The sequence below is a fragment of the Nycticebus coucang genome, chromosome 5 (assembly GCF_027406575.1).
Source record: "Nycticebus coucang isolate mNycCou1 chromosome 5, mNycCou1.pri, whole genome shotgun sequence".
Lineage (NCBI taxonomy): Eukaryota > Metazoa > Chordata > Mammalia > Primates > Lorisidae > Nycticebus > Nycticebus coucang.
In genome coordinates this window covers 87367033-87385783 of record NC_069784.1, presented here as the reverse complement: position 1 = coordinate 87385783, position 18751 = coordinate 87367033, and the positions used below count along the sequence as shown (strand labels likewise).

At 45.8% G+C, this 18751-nt stretch overlaps 1 protein-coding gene across 3 annotated transcripts in view; it reads left to right on the top strand.

Moving 5' to 3' along the window:
* The first annotated feature begins 7860 nt into the window (after positions 1-7860).
* Positions 7861-18751, top strand: part of DDO (D-aspartate oxidase) — a 31386-nt gene continuing 20495 nt past the window's right edge. The window contains exons 1-3 of one of the 3 annotated variants that reach the window (XM_053592208.1): positions 7861-7934; positions 9657-9832; positions 13622-13730. In XM_053592208.1, coding sequence (XP_053448183.1) covers positions 9661-9832; positions 13622-13730 — 281 coding nt within the window. In that variant the 5' untranslated portion in view covers positions 7861-7934; positions 9657-9660. The remainder of the gene's footprint in view (positions 7935-9656; positions 9833-13621; positions 13731-18751) is intronic. The other 2 variants (XM_053592207.1, XM_053592206.1) reach the window with 2 other exon arrangements.

The window sequence follows — 18751 nt, the reverse complement described above, 5'->3', positions numbered from 1 at the left end:
TTCACGTGGCCATCCCTCTGAGCATGCTGTCCCCCGTGTCTCTACCTCTTCTCTAAGGCAGTGGTTCTCAACCTTCCTAATGCCATGGCCCTTTAATACAGTTCCTGTGGGTCATGACACACAAGTTGAGAATTGCTGCTCTAAAGGCATCAGTGACATCGGGTTAGGGCCACATGCTAATGGCCTCACTTTAATTACCTCTTTAAAGACCTCATCTGCAAATATGGTTACATTCTGGGGATTGGAATTTCAAAATATGAATTTGGAGGCATTTCTTTACATTTTTATTACCTATTGTCTTAGTCAGGGTGGGTGGCCATACCACACACCACACACTGTGTAGCTTAAATAACAGAAATTTAGCTCTCATAGTTCTAGAGCCCAAGAAGTTCAATGTCAAGGTGCTGGCAAGGTAGGTTTCATTCTGCGGTCTCTCCTCTGGTCTGGTAGGTGGCCACCATTTCACTGTGAACGCACGTGGCCTCTTCCTTGTGCATATCCACATGGAAAGATCTCTCTGATGTCTCTTGTCATAAGGGCTCAAATCCCACCAGTGTCCAGTCAGAAAAACAGAAACCATCTGAAATATTTAAAACAGAGAGGAATTTAATTCAAGAGTCAGTTACAAAAGTATAGGGAGGAGTGATGGAACAAAATGGAGAAGTCACAGAGAGATCGGGAAGCTGCCTCCATGGCTGGGTTGAGAGCTGATAAACAGGTGCTTTCTGCATCTACTGTTGTGCTGAAACCACATTTTCATTGCCAACTAGCAACCTAGGAGATTCCACTGGACACGGTGGCTCATGCCTGTAATCCTAGCACCCTGGGAGGCCACAGCAGGTGGATCACTTGAGCTCAGGAGTTGGAGATTACCCTGAGCCAGAGTGAAACCCTGTCTACTAAAAGTAGAAAAAGCATCTGGGCATTGTGTCAAGCAGCTACTTGGGAGGCTGAGGCAGGAGGATTGCTTGAGCCCAGGAGTTTGAGGTTGCCGGGAACTAGGCTGATACCACAGTACTCTACCTAGGGTGACAGAGTAAGACTCTCTCTCGGAAACAAACAAAAAAGAAACTGCCTGCCATACTTTCAATTTGAATTGAGTTAAATTTTTAGATTAATTTAGGGAAAAGTTACCCTTTTGTCTAGTATTGACTCTTCTATCCACTGTCATAGGTTGTCTCTCCATTTAATTGGGTCAGCTTTAATATCTTTCGATGAAATATAATTTTCTCCATAAAGGTCAGGCTCATTTTTTGGTTACATTTATTCCTAGATATAAATTTCCATTATAATTAGAAATGCCAAGTTTCTAATAATTATATTTTCTGACTGCATATTGCTAGGATAAATGAACAGAATTGATTTTTGTATCTTGATCTTATATCCAGCAACATTGATAAATGTTTTTAATTCAAAAGGAAAAACATTTTCCTTATTGGGAGAAAAATTAGGCTTTTCATTGTGACAATTTTTAAATATTCATCATACAAGAAGCTGAACATACTTTGTTCAGCATTTCTTAAAATATGCAGCCTTGTGGGTTTTACTTGGAAAATAGTGATGATATTTATTGATAACAGTCAGAACCTAGTCATAGTACATCATCATTGCCTCTGATTGTAAATATTTCAAGGAGTACCTTACCACAGCACTGATAAGTTCAGAGAACAAGATGCATACAGGTGGGTGAGTTTCAGGCAGGTGCCCGTGTTACTCAGTTTTATTTGACTGAGGTCCCTGCATTAACTTGACTTTGACAGGCAGTGAAGCATGAGAGGCAGTGGAAGACTGTGAATTAAAAAGTTCTTCTTACGTCTATAATCCTAGCACTCCGAGAGGCTGAGGTGGGTGGATTGCTTGAGCTCAGGAGTTGGAGACCAGCCTGAGCAAGAGAGAGACCCCATCTCTACTAAAAGTAGAAAAGCTAACCAGGCATGGTGGTGGGCACCCATAGTTCCAGCTGTTTGGGAAGGTGAGGCAAGAGGATTGCTCGAGCCTAAGAGTTTGAGGTTGCTATGAGCTATGATGACACCACAGCAGTCTACCCAGGGCAATAGAGTGAAAAAAAGTTCCTAAAAAAAGATCTTTTTGTTTAAGTAAATCAAATTTCCCCCACTATGGTCTTCTTATTTGAAAATTCAGGATCCTAATACAATGTCCCTTTTAGGAATGTGGAGATTAAATGAAATATATATCTACATCATTTAATGCCACCTTACACAGGCCAGATATTTTATCAATACAATGCTATTTTTCCATTCTCTGTATACTATTCCACCACTTGTTAGGTGTCCTGTCCAGTCTCGGTCTTGGCCAGTGGACATTTGGGACCATCTGTCAGTGCCCTGTTATGCTGTTGCTGTCCTGTGGTGACTGTGCCCTACAACATATTGTTGTCTTGCCTTGTGGACTCTGCAGTTTTGTTATCTGCAGATAAGCGCAATCTCCCTTGTGCTCTGGCAGTTAGTTTTGGTCCATGGTAGCTGCAGGGGAGACTAACTCTGACACTAACGATGCTTGAGCTTCAGGCCCCTTCCCTTGCACTAGCTGTTGTGAGGGACCTTGGTAATGGGTTCATTTGGTCCTAAGATTCTGTAAAATTTTATAAATTTTACAAAAGTAAGATATAGTCACTATGGTCAATTTAGACCACTCTGTTTTCCCTTCTATCATATTTTCCCCCTCTGTTAGATGGCAACAAATAGTCATGGGCATTTTTTTCTTCTATGATTTTATATATATTTTATACTTTAACGAGGCCTCTTGAATTGTATGAACTTCAGACCCCACAAAAGCTGAGTCTACCCCCAAATCACTGTTAAAAAGTGTGTTGTTAGGGAAGTTCACACTCAAACGATGCTCTGAATGTCTTCAGTGGAATGTTCATTTCTGAGGACCTGCTTGTCCCCTTTCAAATATTTACTAAAAACGTATGAAATGCAAAGGGTTCAATCTACGAACTGATGTCTGCAAAGGGGTACTTCACAAATTTCTTTAGGAGAGGAGAGTATTCTTGTTTAAGATCGTGAAGGCTGACTATGGAAGCCAAAGTCTTCAGCAGCTTCCCCCAGTGGAGTGTCTAGGAGTTGTGGGTGTTAGTTGTCATATCTGAATTTGCCAGAAGTCAGGAATGCCTGTTATTTCCATCTCTAAAGTCTGCAGTGCACCAGTATTTTACTGGCAACTGCTAGTTCTCCAAGCAAATTCATTTTTATCATTCATTCCCTGCCTTTCTCTGGGTTCACCTGCCCCATTAGACATCAAACCTTAGAAATCTTCGTGGAAGCTCCAATAAGTAAATCGTGGAAGTCTTATTTTACGAGGAGGAAAGGGTTTGATTTGAATGCTGAACTCTTTCTGTGTCTGAGATCAGGGCTACTTGCCAGTGTACCAGAGACCTGAGCCACCTGGCTCACACACCTTCCCTGCCTCCCAGTCCTAACCTGTTACTATGCATGTGGGAACCCCAGGCCCCCTGAGCCTGCCTCTTCAATAGTCTTCTGAATGTTGCAGGTTCTGTGGGCATCAGGCCCTCTATTTCCTGGCAACCAACACACCAGCAAGGGTAACACACCACAAGCCATCAGCTCCCAGGGACAGCAGAGCAGGAGGGGTGGGGTGGGAAGTGAGGTGCAAAATATGCTGCAGAGGCGAGGTTCTGGGGAACCACACAGCTCAGTTAAAATGTTTCTGAAAGAGCGTTGTCCATATGAAGTCCGACTCGCCTGCGGTCTCAGGCACATCACTTCAACTCTTTGTCCCTCAGCCACTCACCTACCCTGTTTCCCCGAAAATAAGACAGTGTCTTATTTTAAGGTGTGCTCCCAAAGATGCACTAGGTCTTATTTTCAGGGGACGTCTTATCTTTCCTGTAAGTAGGTCTTATTTTCAGAGGATGTCTCATTTTCGGGGAAACAGGGTATAAAGTGGCAACACTACATCTCACCAGATGGTCCCTGAGGCCCTTTACTTCTCTCCCTCAGTGAAACCAAAGCAGTTTTCCTATCAGTTTTCTGAATGATCCCTCATTCTAATCATATTGTTACAGCTCTGGTGTAAAAGAAAACTAAAGGACTCAGTAGTTTTACGCATATACAGATAAGCTTTCTTTCTGGGTTTCATTTTTAAATACATCTGCTTATCTTGCTGTACAGAGGGAAGTAGAACCCTGACCTGGCCAGGGGGAGGAAGGGCCTTCCCAGACATCTTCTGTGGCTCCCACTGCTGGTTGAACCTGGTGCTCTGGTCCAGCCTGATCCCCAGCAGTTTCACACTCTGCTCATGCACAAACCGTCCCCTGACCACCCACTCTTTCCTCAGCTCACTTTGAACTCCCTGCCTCTGAGGATTTGCTCACACCATTCTCCCTCCCTATATTTCTCTCCCTCCTCTACTCGGTTTATCCAAATCCCACTGATTCCTTGGTGCTTTCCTCACTTGTCATCCTCTCCCCTGAGCCCACATGGCTCCACCATACTCCTCTCCCTGAGCCCACATGGCTCCACCATACTCCTCTCCCTGAGCCCACATGGCTCCAACATACTCCACTCCCGTGAGCCCACGTGGATCCACCATACTCCTCTTCCCTGAGCCCACATGGCTTCATCATACTCCTCTCCCTGAGCCCACATGGCTTCATCATACTCCTCTCCCCTGAGCTCACATGGCTTCATCATACTCCTCTTCCCTGAGCCCACATGGCTTCATCATACTCCTCTCCCTGAGCCCACATGGCTTCATCATACTCCTCTCCCCTGAGCTCACATGGCTTCATCATACTCCTCTTCCCTGAGCTCACATGGCTTCATCATACTCCTCTCCCTGAGCCCACATGGCTTCACCATACTCCTCTCCCTGAGCCCACATGGCTTCATCATACTCCTCTCCCCTGAGCTCACATGGCTTCATCATACTCCTCTCCCCTGAGCTCACATGGCTTCATCATACTCCTCTCCCCTGAGCTCACATGGCTTCATCATACTCCTCTTCCCTGAGCTCACATGGCTTCATCATACTCCTCTCCCTGAGCCCACATGGCTTCACCATACTCCTCTCCCTGAGCCCACATGGCTTCATCATACTCCTCTCCCCTGAGCTCGCATGGCTTCATCATACTCCTCTCCCCTGAGCTCACATGGCTTCATCATACTCCTCTGCCCTGAGCTCACATGGCTTCATCATACTCCTCTCCCCTGAGCTCACATGGCTTCATCATACTCCTCTCCCCTGAGCTCACATGGCTTCATCATACTCCTCTCCCTGAGCCCACATGGCTTCATCATACTCCTCTCCCCTGAGCCCACATGGCTTCATCATACTCCTCTCCCCTGAGCCCACATGGCTTCATCATACTCCTCTCCCTGAGCTCACATGGCTCTATCATACTCCTCTCCCCTGAGCCCACATGGCTTCATCATACTCCTCTCCCCTGAGCTCACATGGCTTCATCATACTCCTCTCCCTGAGCCCACATGGCTCCACCATACTCCTTTCTCCTGAGCTCACATGGCTCCACCATACTCCTTTCTCCTGAGCTCACATGGCTTCATCATACTCCTCTCCCTGAGCCCACATGGCTTCATCATACTCCTCTCCCTGAGCCCACATGGCTTCATCATACTCCTCTCCCTGAGCCCTCATGGCTCCCCCATACTCCTCTCCCCTTAGCTATTAGCTCACATAGCTTCACTATACTCCTCTCCCCTGAGTCCTCATAGCACCTCATGGCAAAGCCTGTGCTATTTGTTAGTGGACTGTCTTATCCTACCTTGTCCCCTTTCTCCAGTAATGAAACCTCTTAGAAATCTTTAAATCATTTTTACTGCCCTTGCAATATTTCTTGGGCAATGTGTTGATTGATTTTTTTATAGCAGCTGCTCAATAAATATGACACCACCTGTGCTATTGTGAGGTATATGTTTTTTAATCTTCATCCAAGGGTTTTCTGACAGAGTTCCTAAAAAGCTTGAAATCTCCAGAGTGACAAGAGTATCTTTTGTATGTTAATGACATGGCTGGTGGCTCCTAGGCAGCTTCAGAATGGCCACTGGTCACCTGTAAAGACCTACCTCTTTGGGGAGGGGGGTGGGGGCTAACGGTGAAGTTGATTATCAATGGCCAATGATTAAATCAATCACACCTAGTAGGCAAGTTTCCATAAGAAACAAACAGAAAAAAGGACAAAGGAACTTCCAGATAGCTGAGCACAGGGAGGTTCCTGGAGAGCGGCACCAGGTAGGGTGCGGAAGCTCTGCACCCCTTCCCATAGGCCTTGCCTATGTATCCCCGCCATCTGGCTGCCCATGTCTATCCTTTGTTACGTTCTTGTTAATAAACTGGCAAATGTAAGTAAAGTGTTTCCCTGAGTTCTTGAACCACTTTACAAACTGAACCTTAATCAATTGCACATGAGGAGGTGGGGTGGGAACCCCGATTTATAGTCTGTTGGGCAGAAGAAGCACAGGCCACAAGCTGGGGCTTGTGATTGGCATCTGAAATAGAGGGGCAGTCTCGTGGAACCTGGCCTCAACCTGTGAGATCTGATGCCATCTCCAGATAAGGTAGCTAATGTCAGAATTGAATTGAATTAGAGGACACCCCGCTGATGTTCACTAGAGAATCTTCAGAACTAATCACTTAGCGCATGGGGAAACAGCCCCCGCACATCTGGCCACAGAAATGTTCTGTATCAAGTGACTATGAGAATAAGTATAGTAGGAGAAAAAACAGTTTGGTTTTTTTCTCCCTTCTATCTCTTTATTCCATCTAACCAGGATTTTTTTTTTTTCTTCCAGTTTTTGGCTGGGGCTGTGTTTGAACCCACCACCTCTGGCATATGGGGCCGGCGCCCTACTCCTTTGAGCCACAGGCACTGCTGTCCAACCAGGAATTTTAACTTATTTGCAAGGAAAATCTTAGGTCATTACCAATTTTCAGATGAGGAAGCAAACCCAGGAGTCATGTGACTTACTCAAGGTTAAACTTTTTAGACTCCTGACACTAAAAGTGCATGCTTTGGTTAACAGCTTGAGCTTTGGAGTCTGATAGTCAGACTGGGCTTGATCACTTAAGATTCCCTGGGCCTGCCCTTGTTGTTTTGGAATCTCAATTTTTTCTTCTGTAGAATGGGGGTAATATTAAGAGTGCCTACTTAGGGTAGTTGCTTGATATGGTGTCATACATGTGTCTAGCACGTAGTTAAATGTATATGACTAAAATATGATCAAACTTATTTGATACATCAAACCACCTGCCTACACACAAACTTGATTGTGAAGTGTACAGTGCCAACTGCACAGTAGACACTCGGCAAATATTGGTTCCCTTGTGTATGTGGGCTAAAGAATCACTTGGGTCCTGGCCTAGATTATCTCCTGAAAAGGTTTTCTGGCTCTAATCAGGTCATCATCTTAGTGACGTTACTCTGCCCTCACCCACCCCCTGGCCCCCCTCCCCAGCGGACACAGCAGCAGGCACCCAACAGGAGACTGCAGATCGCTCTGGGCAACCACACGGGGCAACCAGTGACTGCTTCTGGCTGAAACTTGCTGGAAGTTGGACAGGCTCACCCGATGTTTACCACACCTACAAGTCAGCTGGAAAAATCCCAGGCTGGCGGTGAGATGCAGTGCTGTGGCCCAGAAAGGGAAGGGCTGCCGGGAGGGATCAGCTCCCTGGGGCTGGGCAGTCACACAGCTTCCCCCAGTTCATGAGATGAGGTCACTTCCTCTTTTTTCCAGGGTAATGAGTGACAGAGACAGAGCCGTATGGGCCAGTGAGAGTAAGATTAGAGGGAATGTCCCTAATAAACTCCCCAATGGGAAGCAGTTTCACTTTCCCCCTGTCTCTTGGGGCATTAGAACAACCAGTCACTGGAAAACAAGTTTTGGTGCCAGAGCCTTCTGTGGGTCTCAAGACTGCTTTTCCAGTGGCAGGTACTTGAATCTTCCTGCTTTGGGCTCAAGGGTCTTTCTGTCCATACTCTGGGATTTTGGGGTGTGTCTTAATAGGGTCAGGGAACAGTGATTAACAGGTCACTATGTCAGGATGCACCCACTTTGGCAGCTCACCCCTTTCCTCCCTGGCAGCTGGTTGTTCTTAGCTACAGATTGCTTTTCCTCTCCATTTATTAGGTCTATTTTGAGAGAATTGCTGGACAGAGGAGGCCGATGTGAAATAGTGAAGCCAATAAGGGCCTGGGTGGCTGCCTGCTGCCTCCTGGGAACACATGAAGGGCTGTGCTCCTTGGGCCTGTCCCGGCCCTGGCAGGCCTGCTCCCTCTCAGTTGATCAGCCCGTGGGACAGAAACCCGATTAACAAATGGCTGTGGAAATGCATAGACTGCTTGAGGAATAGAAATAACAAAGTTAAACCTCATTGGAGGGCTTTAAAGTCACAAAGAACAGGAGATCTGTAGAACCTTTCGAGAAAGCCGAGACAATCAACAGCCAAGCCCACCTTCATCCACAGCCCCTGCAGAGGGACTGCCCACCCCTCCAGAGGAAAGGCACCTCTGTGTGAGGGGGGCCTGGTTCACTGCACTGCATGGCCACTAACTGCTCTTTGGACAGAGGCGGGTAACTGTGCTGAGGGCAGATTTATTGGTTGGTTTAGCCCAATTGGCTGGTCTGGGGTTGGAGCTCTGTCCAACAGGAGTAGCAATGGCGAACTGAGACAATTGCATTTTCTTTCTCCAGAGTTTAAACCTGAGCCACACACAGAGAGTTAGAGAGCACAAACAGATGTGAAAAGACGGGCAGGGAAAGAGGCAGAGCAGGAGGGTATGGGCAGGTGTTGAGCCTTCAGCAACTCTGTCCCCCACAGGTGCCAGTCTCAGGACGCCCAGCCCAGGCTCCTGAACTTCCAATCAGACTGTGACAGAAGCTCACGTTACAAAACAACCTCCGTGGGTCTGTCTTATTTGCCAACTAAAGGCACCAATAAGGAATCTCTCCAATCTGTTCTACAGATGAAGCTGTGGAGACTAGGAGACCATGGGCCACTCACGGATTATAGAACCAGTCCAGGAAGGAATCCAGGTGTCCTGATCTGGAAGCATGCTCTTGGGAGGGTGGCTTAGGAGGAGGGTACAGGTTGGGGACAGTGACAGGAGCAGTGACCAAGGACATGATGAGTTCAGTTGCTTCAATTTTCTGTCATGTCCTTATCCTTAAAAGCACATTTGTGAACAGAGTTTTAAGTTGCTCAGGGGTCATGCCCACTCCTGGCTGCTCCTCAGGTGGCTTCTGGAGCAGAGACCCCCTGGCTTAGACCACCAACCTTCCCTGGTTGTGCCCACAGGAAAATAGGTTAGGAAAGGAGGCAGAATGAATAGAAGTCTCCCCCAGATACAGACCTGCTAATTCACCGCGTGTTCTAAAGGCAAATCCAGTCCAATTCTGTGCTGACGTCTAATAGCCCACAGAGACCTTGCTGCCCATATCCCAGTATTTAAAGAAAGACAGCGTAGAGATGTTCTCTTTATCCCACAGGGGACACCACAGGGCCAGGAGTGAGTGGGGACAGGTTAAGAAAAATAGAAACACCAACAGGAGGGGTGTTTTTCTGAGAAGCTGAAGCCCTGAGGAGGAAGGGACTCTAAAGGCCAAACTTTGACAAAATAAACCTGGAGTACAGCCACCTGTCCCTCCTCACAGGCCCATGGACATGGCACGGATTGCAGTGGTTGGGGCAGGCCTGGTGGGGCTTTCCACTGCGGTGTGCGTTTCTACACTGGCCCCCCGATGCTCTGTCACCGTCATCTCAGACAAGTTCAGTCCTGACACCACCAGTGATGTGGCAGCTGGGATACTTATTCCTCATGCTTATCCAGGTGAGAAAGATTTCCGCTCTTCTGTCAGAGATGACAGATGTCAGGTGGATTGATGTTGGTGGAATTCTGCCAACAGAGACAGCTGGCTGTGTGTGGAAGGGCAACGTGCAGTTTTAACATCCTGTTGGGTCACCTCCTAGGAAAGGATCAGTTATGCCACAGGACAAAAACAACATCAAATCTTAGCAGCTTAGAAAGCAAAGGTTTGTCGTGCCCACGGGGCATGTGTGTTGAGCATCAAGGGCGGGGTTTGCCATCCAGGCACCCATATCATGAGGCAGCTCTGAAGCTCTCGGTCTCAAGATAAAATGCTCTGGTCAGGAAGTGACTTTTAACACTTCTGATGACAGCTCATTGGCAGAGCTAGTCACGTGTCCCCACCCTTCAGGAGGAGGCCAGCAAGGGCCATTCTTTGACACTCCCTGAAGGTACAGCTGAAGCACTGGATGACTAGCGCTGAGGACTGAACAATGGGGCTCTAAGTCTTTAAGAAATTACTTGTAACAGACTGAAATTATCCTAAGTTCTAAGTGAGTATAAAGACAATTGGTGAGTGTGCAGTTAGGCCTGAAGATGCACTGATTTTTAACACACCCACCCATTGTTTGCATTCTGTATTCTGCACATTGAGAGGAGGAGGAAATGGCATTAACCAAGGTCATGTGGCAGCTAACTGGGTTTATACTCACTGGCCCCACTTCCTCATTTACACTCTCTTTTTTCTCTTTAGTTTTAGTTGTCATTCTTTATCAAAGTTATACAAGGTGGACATAAAGTTCTTGTGCAATTTTAAATTACACACGAACTTCATGGCCGCCCTATATATGCACGTATTTTATATAGTCAAGTAATTTACAATGTTGATTACAAAAAGCAACAATCTGGAAAAAGAGAATTGCCTTGTCCTATCAATCTGGAAACTCACGTTCTTCAGTCCTTTGACTCAGTCGTTAAATTCCTCCTTCTGACACCTGTCTCTCTTTCTGGAATTGCTGGCATAGGGGGCCTGCTGAACTCGGGGCCTCCAATTCTTTCTTTTCCCTTCTGCTATTTCTCTCTCTTTATTTTGCTATCTCAGAGATTTTCTCAATTTTATCTTTTTCCTCACTATTAAATTTATTCTTTCTCCCTTTTTAATTAATCACATTTTTGAAACACAGTCTCTCTCTGTTGCCCAGGCTAGAGTGCAGTGGCAACTCAAATTCCTGGGTTCAAGCTAACCTCCTCCCTCAGCCTCCCCAGTAACTGGGACTACAGGCACCAGCACAACATCTGACTAATGTTTCTATTTTTAGTAGAGACGGGATCTCACTCTTGCTCAGGCTGGTCTTGAACTCCTGAGCTCAAGGTATCCTCCTGCCTTGGCCTCCCAGAGTGCTCAGATTACAGGCATAAACCACCTTGTCCTGCCTGAATATATATATTTTTTCTTTTGAGACAGAGTCTCACTAGGTCATCCTCGGTAGAGTGCCAAGGCATCACAGCTCACAGCAACATTCAACTCTTGGGCTTAAGCGATTCTCTTGCCTCAGCTTCCCAAGTAGCTGGGACTACAAGTGCCCGCCACAACGCCTGGCTATTTTTTTGTTGAAGTTGTCATTGTTGTTTAGCTGGCCTGGGCTGGATTTGAACTCCCAGCCTTGGTGCATGTGGCTGACACTGTAACCACTGTGTTACGGGCACCGAGCCCCTGTCTGAATTCTTTATTTCTACTATAACCGTTTAATATTCCAAAGCTTTTTGTTGTTATTCTCTAAATTTCCCTTTGTTATAACATCCTATTTGTGCTATATGGTTACAATGCATTTTTTTATCCTTCTGAAGATACTAATAGAAGTTTTTTTCCCGGCACAGTTTCCGTCATCTCCAAGTTGTGTTTTAATTGATGTTCTCATTTTTCATGACGGAGGTTTTCCTTGGCTGTGTGGTAATCTTTATCTGCCTGGTAGTGTTTATGAGTGGTGAGGGCAGTAACCTTGGCATTGCAGATTCAAGAACTTGTCCAGGTCAATTCCTGGGAGGTGCCTCCCAGAAAACAAATACAGGAGGCTGGTGTGCTCCCTAGATGCCAGCTCCCATTGGACACCTTTCTTGGGACCAGAGTTCTTGTGTCCATTTTCCAGGCATGCCACCAGTCCTGAGTGATTGGGTGGAAGAGTGGCTTTTCGTCACAAAATCATCTTTAAAGAGGAAGGGAGGATCATCTGAGATGTCATCTAGTCCATTGAGGCCCAAGCTCTCTTTGGCCAGCTGGTTGAGTCTCCTGGCCCAGAGTCTTTCTCTCACTGGGGCCACTAGATAAAGACTTTGGTCTTCTCTTTGGACTTCTCTCCTAGACACTAGTCAGACCAACCCCACTAGTAAACATCTCCTGTGCTCATAAATGTCAATACCATTTGGGGACCATGCCTGTCTCAGGGTTGCTGTGGGCACTAAATGAATTAATATATGTAAAGCATTTAGAACAGTGCCTGGCACATAGTAAGTGCCATATCCACATCTGCTATCATTCCCACCACTCCAGCTATAGTTTTGTTTTACCAGAATTTGAGCATGAATTGTGTCATCAGGCTTGCTTGACCTGCTGTTGAATGGCAATTGTCCCTTCTTTGGGGATAACTCTTCTGTAGCATATGAATCTCAGCCCCTGTTTTGTCTTTAAGCCTTAGGGTGGGGACAGAGGGATACATTTCAACATAGCCTCATACGCTGGCATAGATCATAGGGACACAAGCCTTCCGAGGTCCAATTTAGTTTCTCTGCAGCATATTACTTATTTCTCCCTTATCTCTTAACCAGCAGCCCTGGTCCGCAATTTTGTAATATAGAGTTGAGTTCACACGGCACATATTGAAAGACATTACAGATCCACTACTAAGAAATATTCACTGGCTCTATAACAGGGAATTGTTTTCAAACTCTACAACTAAAACACCCTTATTGACCTAGGGTCTTTGTGTGGGGAGCAGGATGTTTCCAAGGGTCTCTCTCATGACCCTTCCACAGGAATCTATCAGATGGCCACAAGCTTCACCTACCATTAGATTCGTCTATAACTCTGGGTTATGCCTGCTCTCTGCACCTGCACGAAACACTATTATTTGGGGGCTCATACCCTGCCTCTTGTTTCCTCCCTGACAGGGCTCCTGGGGTATGGTGTGGCCCCTGCCCACCACTGCTGACCTCAGGACTGCTACTCTGTGTTGGTCCTTGGCAGCCCCGGCAGGGAGATCTGGCCAGCAGCAGGCACTTCCCCTGGAGCCACCTCCACATTGCAGGCCTGGTTCCTCACACCAGGAGTGAGCTCCCTGGGCTTCTCATCAATTGCAATCTGTTCTCTGCCCTGGTTGATGCGGGCTTCGCAGATCACCCACTGTGTTTCAGCCCCCAGAAAAGAGGCCCTGTGTGCTTTGCCCTATTTCCTCAGTTGTGTGTCCAGCAGGGTCTCTCAGCCATGAACCTCTGCTTAGCTCGGTTATGGACCCTTCAAGGACCTCTGGAATATACCTAGAGCCAGGAACTGCCTTCCAGCTGGCTCATGTGTTGGTTTCTCCCTGACTGGCCTGTCTGCCCTCCACTGATGAATCATTATGTGAGCAGACACGGATAGCATGTGTCCACACGCAACACTCTGGTTGCTGATGGATCTTCTACCACATTGTGGTGCTTTAGATAAATGTTCCTCCCTGCCTCCTTGTTTCTTCCATTTCTAGGACAGAGCTTATCTGAAGCACTGTCATTATCATCATTTTCTTTTCTGTTCCACTTTGCTTTTCTCCATGATTGCAGACACACCCATTCACAAGCAGAAGCAGTGGTTCAGAGAGACTTTTGATCACCTGTTCTCAATTGCCAACTCTGCAGAAGCTGGAGATGCTGGTGTTTATCTGGTGTCTGGGTAAGTAAGGAAATCTGAAGTTATTTCAGAATTTAGAATGGACAGATATTAGAGTTCACCATAAAATATTTATCAAAAATATCTGCAGTGAGCAGAATGCTGAATTAGATGAGAGAGGACTTAGAAAGAACATTAGAAGCTTTGCTTCCAAAAGAAATTAAGAAAGGTAAGTTATAGTATTAAACTTTGTTTTTCTTTTTTTGAGACAGAGTTTCACCCAATTGCTCTGGCTCACAGCAACCTCAAACTCTTGTGCTTGAGCAATCCTCCTGCCTCAGCCTCCTATGTAGCTGGGACTAAAGGTGCCCACCACAACACCCGACTATTTATTATTTTTACAGATGGGGGTCTCACTCTTGCCCAGGTTGGTCTTGAGCTCAAGCAATCCACCTACCTTGGCCTCCCAGAGTGCTAGGATTACAGGCATGAGCCACTGTACCAGTATTAGACTTTAAAACAATAAACAACTGACACAGTTCCTCATTGCAAATAGTATGTTGACTTTCCTCAGGAACTATGCAGTGATTTGCAAATTTGCCTAAAAAAGAACATAGGAGGTAAACACGGAGCTTGGTTTATATGGAGATGTGGCAAATAGGTATGATATTGAGGTTGGTAAAGAGATAAAAGGTACCGGGACATTTAATTTTTTGGGTATCCATGAAGAAAGAAATAATCTAAAGAAGTAAATTTTGCAGTCACTAAAGCTGCCTTTTGAAATGCCACGGGGAAAAAATATTTCTGAAATGGTTAGCACATTTGTATCTGATTTTTAACATCTGATTTCAGGAGACAGGCATAATTCAAGGGAAGTTTGAGAATAAGTTCTCTCTAACATTTCTGACACACACTAGTTTTTAAAAGATGACAAGATCTTTTAATTTCTTCATAAAGAGATCATTAAATATTCTATCCCTTTTAATTTATACCTCTGTGTTATCACATGACATAGCACACACCATCTATGCTACTGTGCGTGTGGTAACACAGTCTCACTATAGTCCTCTGAAGAGGAGAGGGATCTATGGTACTGTGTGTGTTGTAACACAGTCTCACTATAGTCCCATGAAGAGCAGAGGGATCTACGCTACTGTGCTTGTGGTAACACAGTCTCACTATAGTCCTCTGAAGAGTGGAGGGATCTATGCTACTGTGGCTGTGGTAACACAGTCTCACTATAGTCCTCTGAGAACAGAGGGATCTATGCTACTGTGTGTGTTGTAACACAGTCTCACTATAGTCCTCTGAGAACAGAGGGATCTATGCTACTGTGTGTGTTGTAACACAGTCTCACTATAGTCCTCTGAACAGCAGAGGGATCTGTGCTACTGTGTGTGTGGTAACACAGTCTCACTATAGTTCTCTGAAGAGCAGAGGGATCTATGCTACTGTGCGTGTGGTAACAGAGTGTCACTATAGTCCTCTGAAGAGGAGAGGGATCTATGTCACTGTGCATGTGGTAACACAGTCTCACTGTTGTCCTCTGAAGAGCACAGGGATCTATGTCACTGTGCGTGTGGTAACAGAGTCTCACTATATTCTCTGAAGAGCACAGGAATCTTTGTCTTTGTGCCTATGGTAACACAGTCTCACTATAGTCCTCTGAAGAGCAGAGGGATGTATGCTACGGTGCCTGTGGTAACACAGTCTCACTACAGTTCTCTGAAGAGTAGAGGGATCTATGCTATTGTGCGTGTGGTAACACAGTCTCACTACAGTTCTCTGAAGAGTAGAGGGATCTATGCTACTGTGCGTGTGATAACACAGTCTCACTACAGTCCTCTGAAGAGCAGAGGGATCTATGCTTCTGTTGTGTGGTAACACAGTCTTACTATAGTTCTCTGAAGAGTAGAGGGATCTATGCTACTGTGTGTGTGGTAACACGGTCTCACTATAGTCTTCTGAAGAGCAGAGGGATCTATGCTACTGTGTGTGTTTTAACACAGTCTCACTATAGTCCTCTGAAGAGTGGAGGGATCTATGCTACTGTGCCTGTGGTAACACAGTCTCACTATAGTCCTCTGAAGAGCAGGGGGATCTATGCTACTGTGTGTGTGGTAACACGGTCTCACTATAGTCTTCTGAAGAGCAGAGGGATCTATGCTACTGTGTGTGTTTTAACACAGTCTCACTATAGTCCTCTGAAGAGTGGAGGGATCTATGCTACTGTGCCTGTGGTAACACAGTCTCACTATAGTCCTCTGAAGAGCAGGGGGATCTATGCTACTGTGTCTGTGGTAACACAGTCTCACTATAGTCCTCTGAAGAGCAGGGGGATCTATGCTACTGTGCCTGTGGTAACACAGTCTCACTATAGTCCTCTGAAGAGCAGAGGGATCTATGCTACTGTGCGTGTGATAACACAGTCTCACTATAGTCCTCTGAAGAGCAGAGGGATCTATGTCCCTGTGGGTGTGGTAACACAGCCTCACTGTAGTCCTCTGAAGAGTGGAGGGATCTATGCTACTGTGCCTGTAGTAACACAGTGTCCTTATACTCCTCTGAAGAGCAGAGGGATCTATGTCCCTGTGGGTGTGGTAACACAGTCTCACTATAGTCCTCTGAAGAATGGAGGGATCTATGCTACTGTGCCTGTGGTAACACAGTCTCACTATAGTCCTCTGAAGAGCAGAGGGATTATGCTACTGTGTGTGTGGTAACACAGTCTCACTATAGTCCTCTGAAGAGTGGAGGGATCTATGCAACTGTGCCTGTGGTAACACAGTCTCACTATAGTCCTCTGAAGAGCAGAGGGATCTATGTCCCTGTGGGTGTGTTAACACAGTCTCACTATAGTCCTCTGAAGAGTGGAGGGATCTATGCTACTGTGCCTGTGGTAACACAGTCTCACTATAGTCCTCTGAAGAGCAGGGGGATCTATGCTACTGTGTGTGTGGTAACACCGTCTCACTATAGTCCTCTGAAGAGCAGGGGGATCTATGCTACTGTGTGTGTGGTAACACAGTCTCACTATAGTCCTCTGAAGAGCAGAGGGATCTATGTCCCTGTGTGTGTGGTAACACAGTCTCACTATAGTCCCCTGAAAAGGAGAGGGATCTATGTCCCTGTGCGTGTGGTAACACAGTCTCACTATAGTCCCCTGAAAAGGAGAGGGATCTATGTCCCTGTGCGTGTGGTAACACAGTCTCACTATAGTCCCCTGAAAGGAGAGGGATCTATGTCACTGTGCGTGTGGTAACACAGTCTCACTATAGTTCCGTGAAGAGCAGAGGGATCTAATTCACTGTGGGTGTGGTAACACAATCTCACTATTGTCCTCTGAAGAGCACGGGGATCTATGTCACTGTGCGTGTGGTAACAGAGTCTCACTATAGTCCTCTGAAGAGCATGGGGATCTATGTCACTGTGCCTCACTTTATTCAGCATTTTCCTGAATCAGGTACTCTCTCTGGTGTTAGGGAAATAGCAATGAGCAGTTTAGTAATGCCGCTTGGCACACAGCAGATGCTTGCTTAATAAATAAGTGTCAAGTGAATTTTTTTTTGTTTTTTTCTTTTTGTTTGTGTTAAGTGAATTTTTAAGGAATTCAGAGACAATCCTGTCCTGGTGTAGTTTATGGTCCATAGGAAGTGCACTGAGTCTGATACATCACCAAAGTGGGAGTTACCAAAGGGCAGGGGCCATGGAAACGTGTGTTTGGGGCATAAACTTAAGTCTGGAAAGTCATAAGCTACCTAGAAAGAAATGTTTCATGTGAGACCACCAGGATGAGGATAATCCAGTCTGGTGGTGCTGGAGAGATGAAAGGGAGCAGGGACAGAGTGGGACAGAGGAGTCAGTGTTCCAGGCAGAGGGCAGAGCACACAGGTAGACCTGAGTCAGGTGACTGTGGTGTGTTGGAGGGACCGAAGAAAGTCCAGGGTAATGGGGAAGTGTTGAGGGAGTTTTCCCAGGGAAGGAACTGTAAAGTATTTGCATTTCAAACACATTTTATCTGTAGTGTGGAGGATTGATTTGTGGGAAGAGAGATGATGGGATACATTAGGTGTTGACAGTTGGGATAGACAGTAGATAGATCTGAGAAATGGCTCAGAGGAGAGTTGATGGGACTTGATAGTTGGTGGCATGTGTGGGGTAAAGAGGGAGGGAGAATCAAGGATGCTTCTTGGGTTTCTGGTGTTAGCACCTGGGCAGATGGGTCCATTTTCTGAGTTGGGTAAGACTGGGGAAAGGGCAAATGTGTTTTTGTGTGTGTGTGTAAATGCATAAGATATCTGAGTAGGCTTATCCAGTAGGCAACATGGCCTAGATCTGTTTTTAGAGCTCACTAGAGAGAACAGGGCTGGAGGCATAGCCTTCTGAGTGCTTGGCCTATAGATGGTGGTGAAGACATGTAACAGGGCAATCTAGCCCGGGGGAGTGTGCAGGACGCCACAGAAAGTGGGCCAGCACACCCAGCATACAGCATCGTAGCAGACAATGTCTATACCTTCATAGGGACTGCTCTGAATGAACTACTTGGAGATATAAATTCTAGTACATTAATCATCAGGTTAATTGCTATTATTGCTAGCACTATTGCTAATGCTATTTTAGAGCAATGATGATTTATGACACTTATTCATTGACTGATGAAAACAGCCCACTGTTTGTAAATCCAAGCATATGCCTTGCAGCTATTAGTAGCACCATTATTATAGGCGTCTCGTTAATGACCAATATTGTTCCAGGCTGATCCACCCCAATCGCGCAGTGACTTAGTGATAATAAGGCTCCTGTTGATAGCCCTTGGCTCATCTTTATACCAAGAGCTAAACTTGATGACTTAAAACCTAATTCCTATGCCTGCCATTGCCTGTTCCAATTTAGATATCTCAATCAGAACTGAAACTAACCTTTAAAATTTTAACATTTTGCTTACAATTTATATAAAGCATTGGGCAAAGCAGAAAAGGCTTTCCTAAAAAAAAATGCATAGTCATAAGAAAATAAAGAAAACTGGGGCAAGACCTTTTTAGAAAAAGAGTATTAAATCTAATCTTTAAAAGGTATGTTATTTT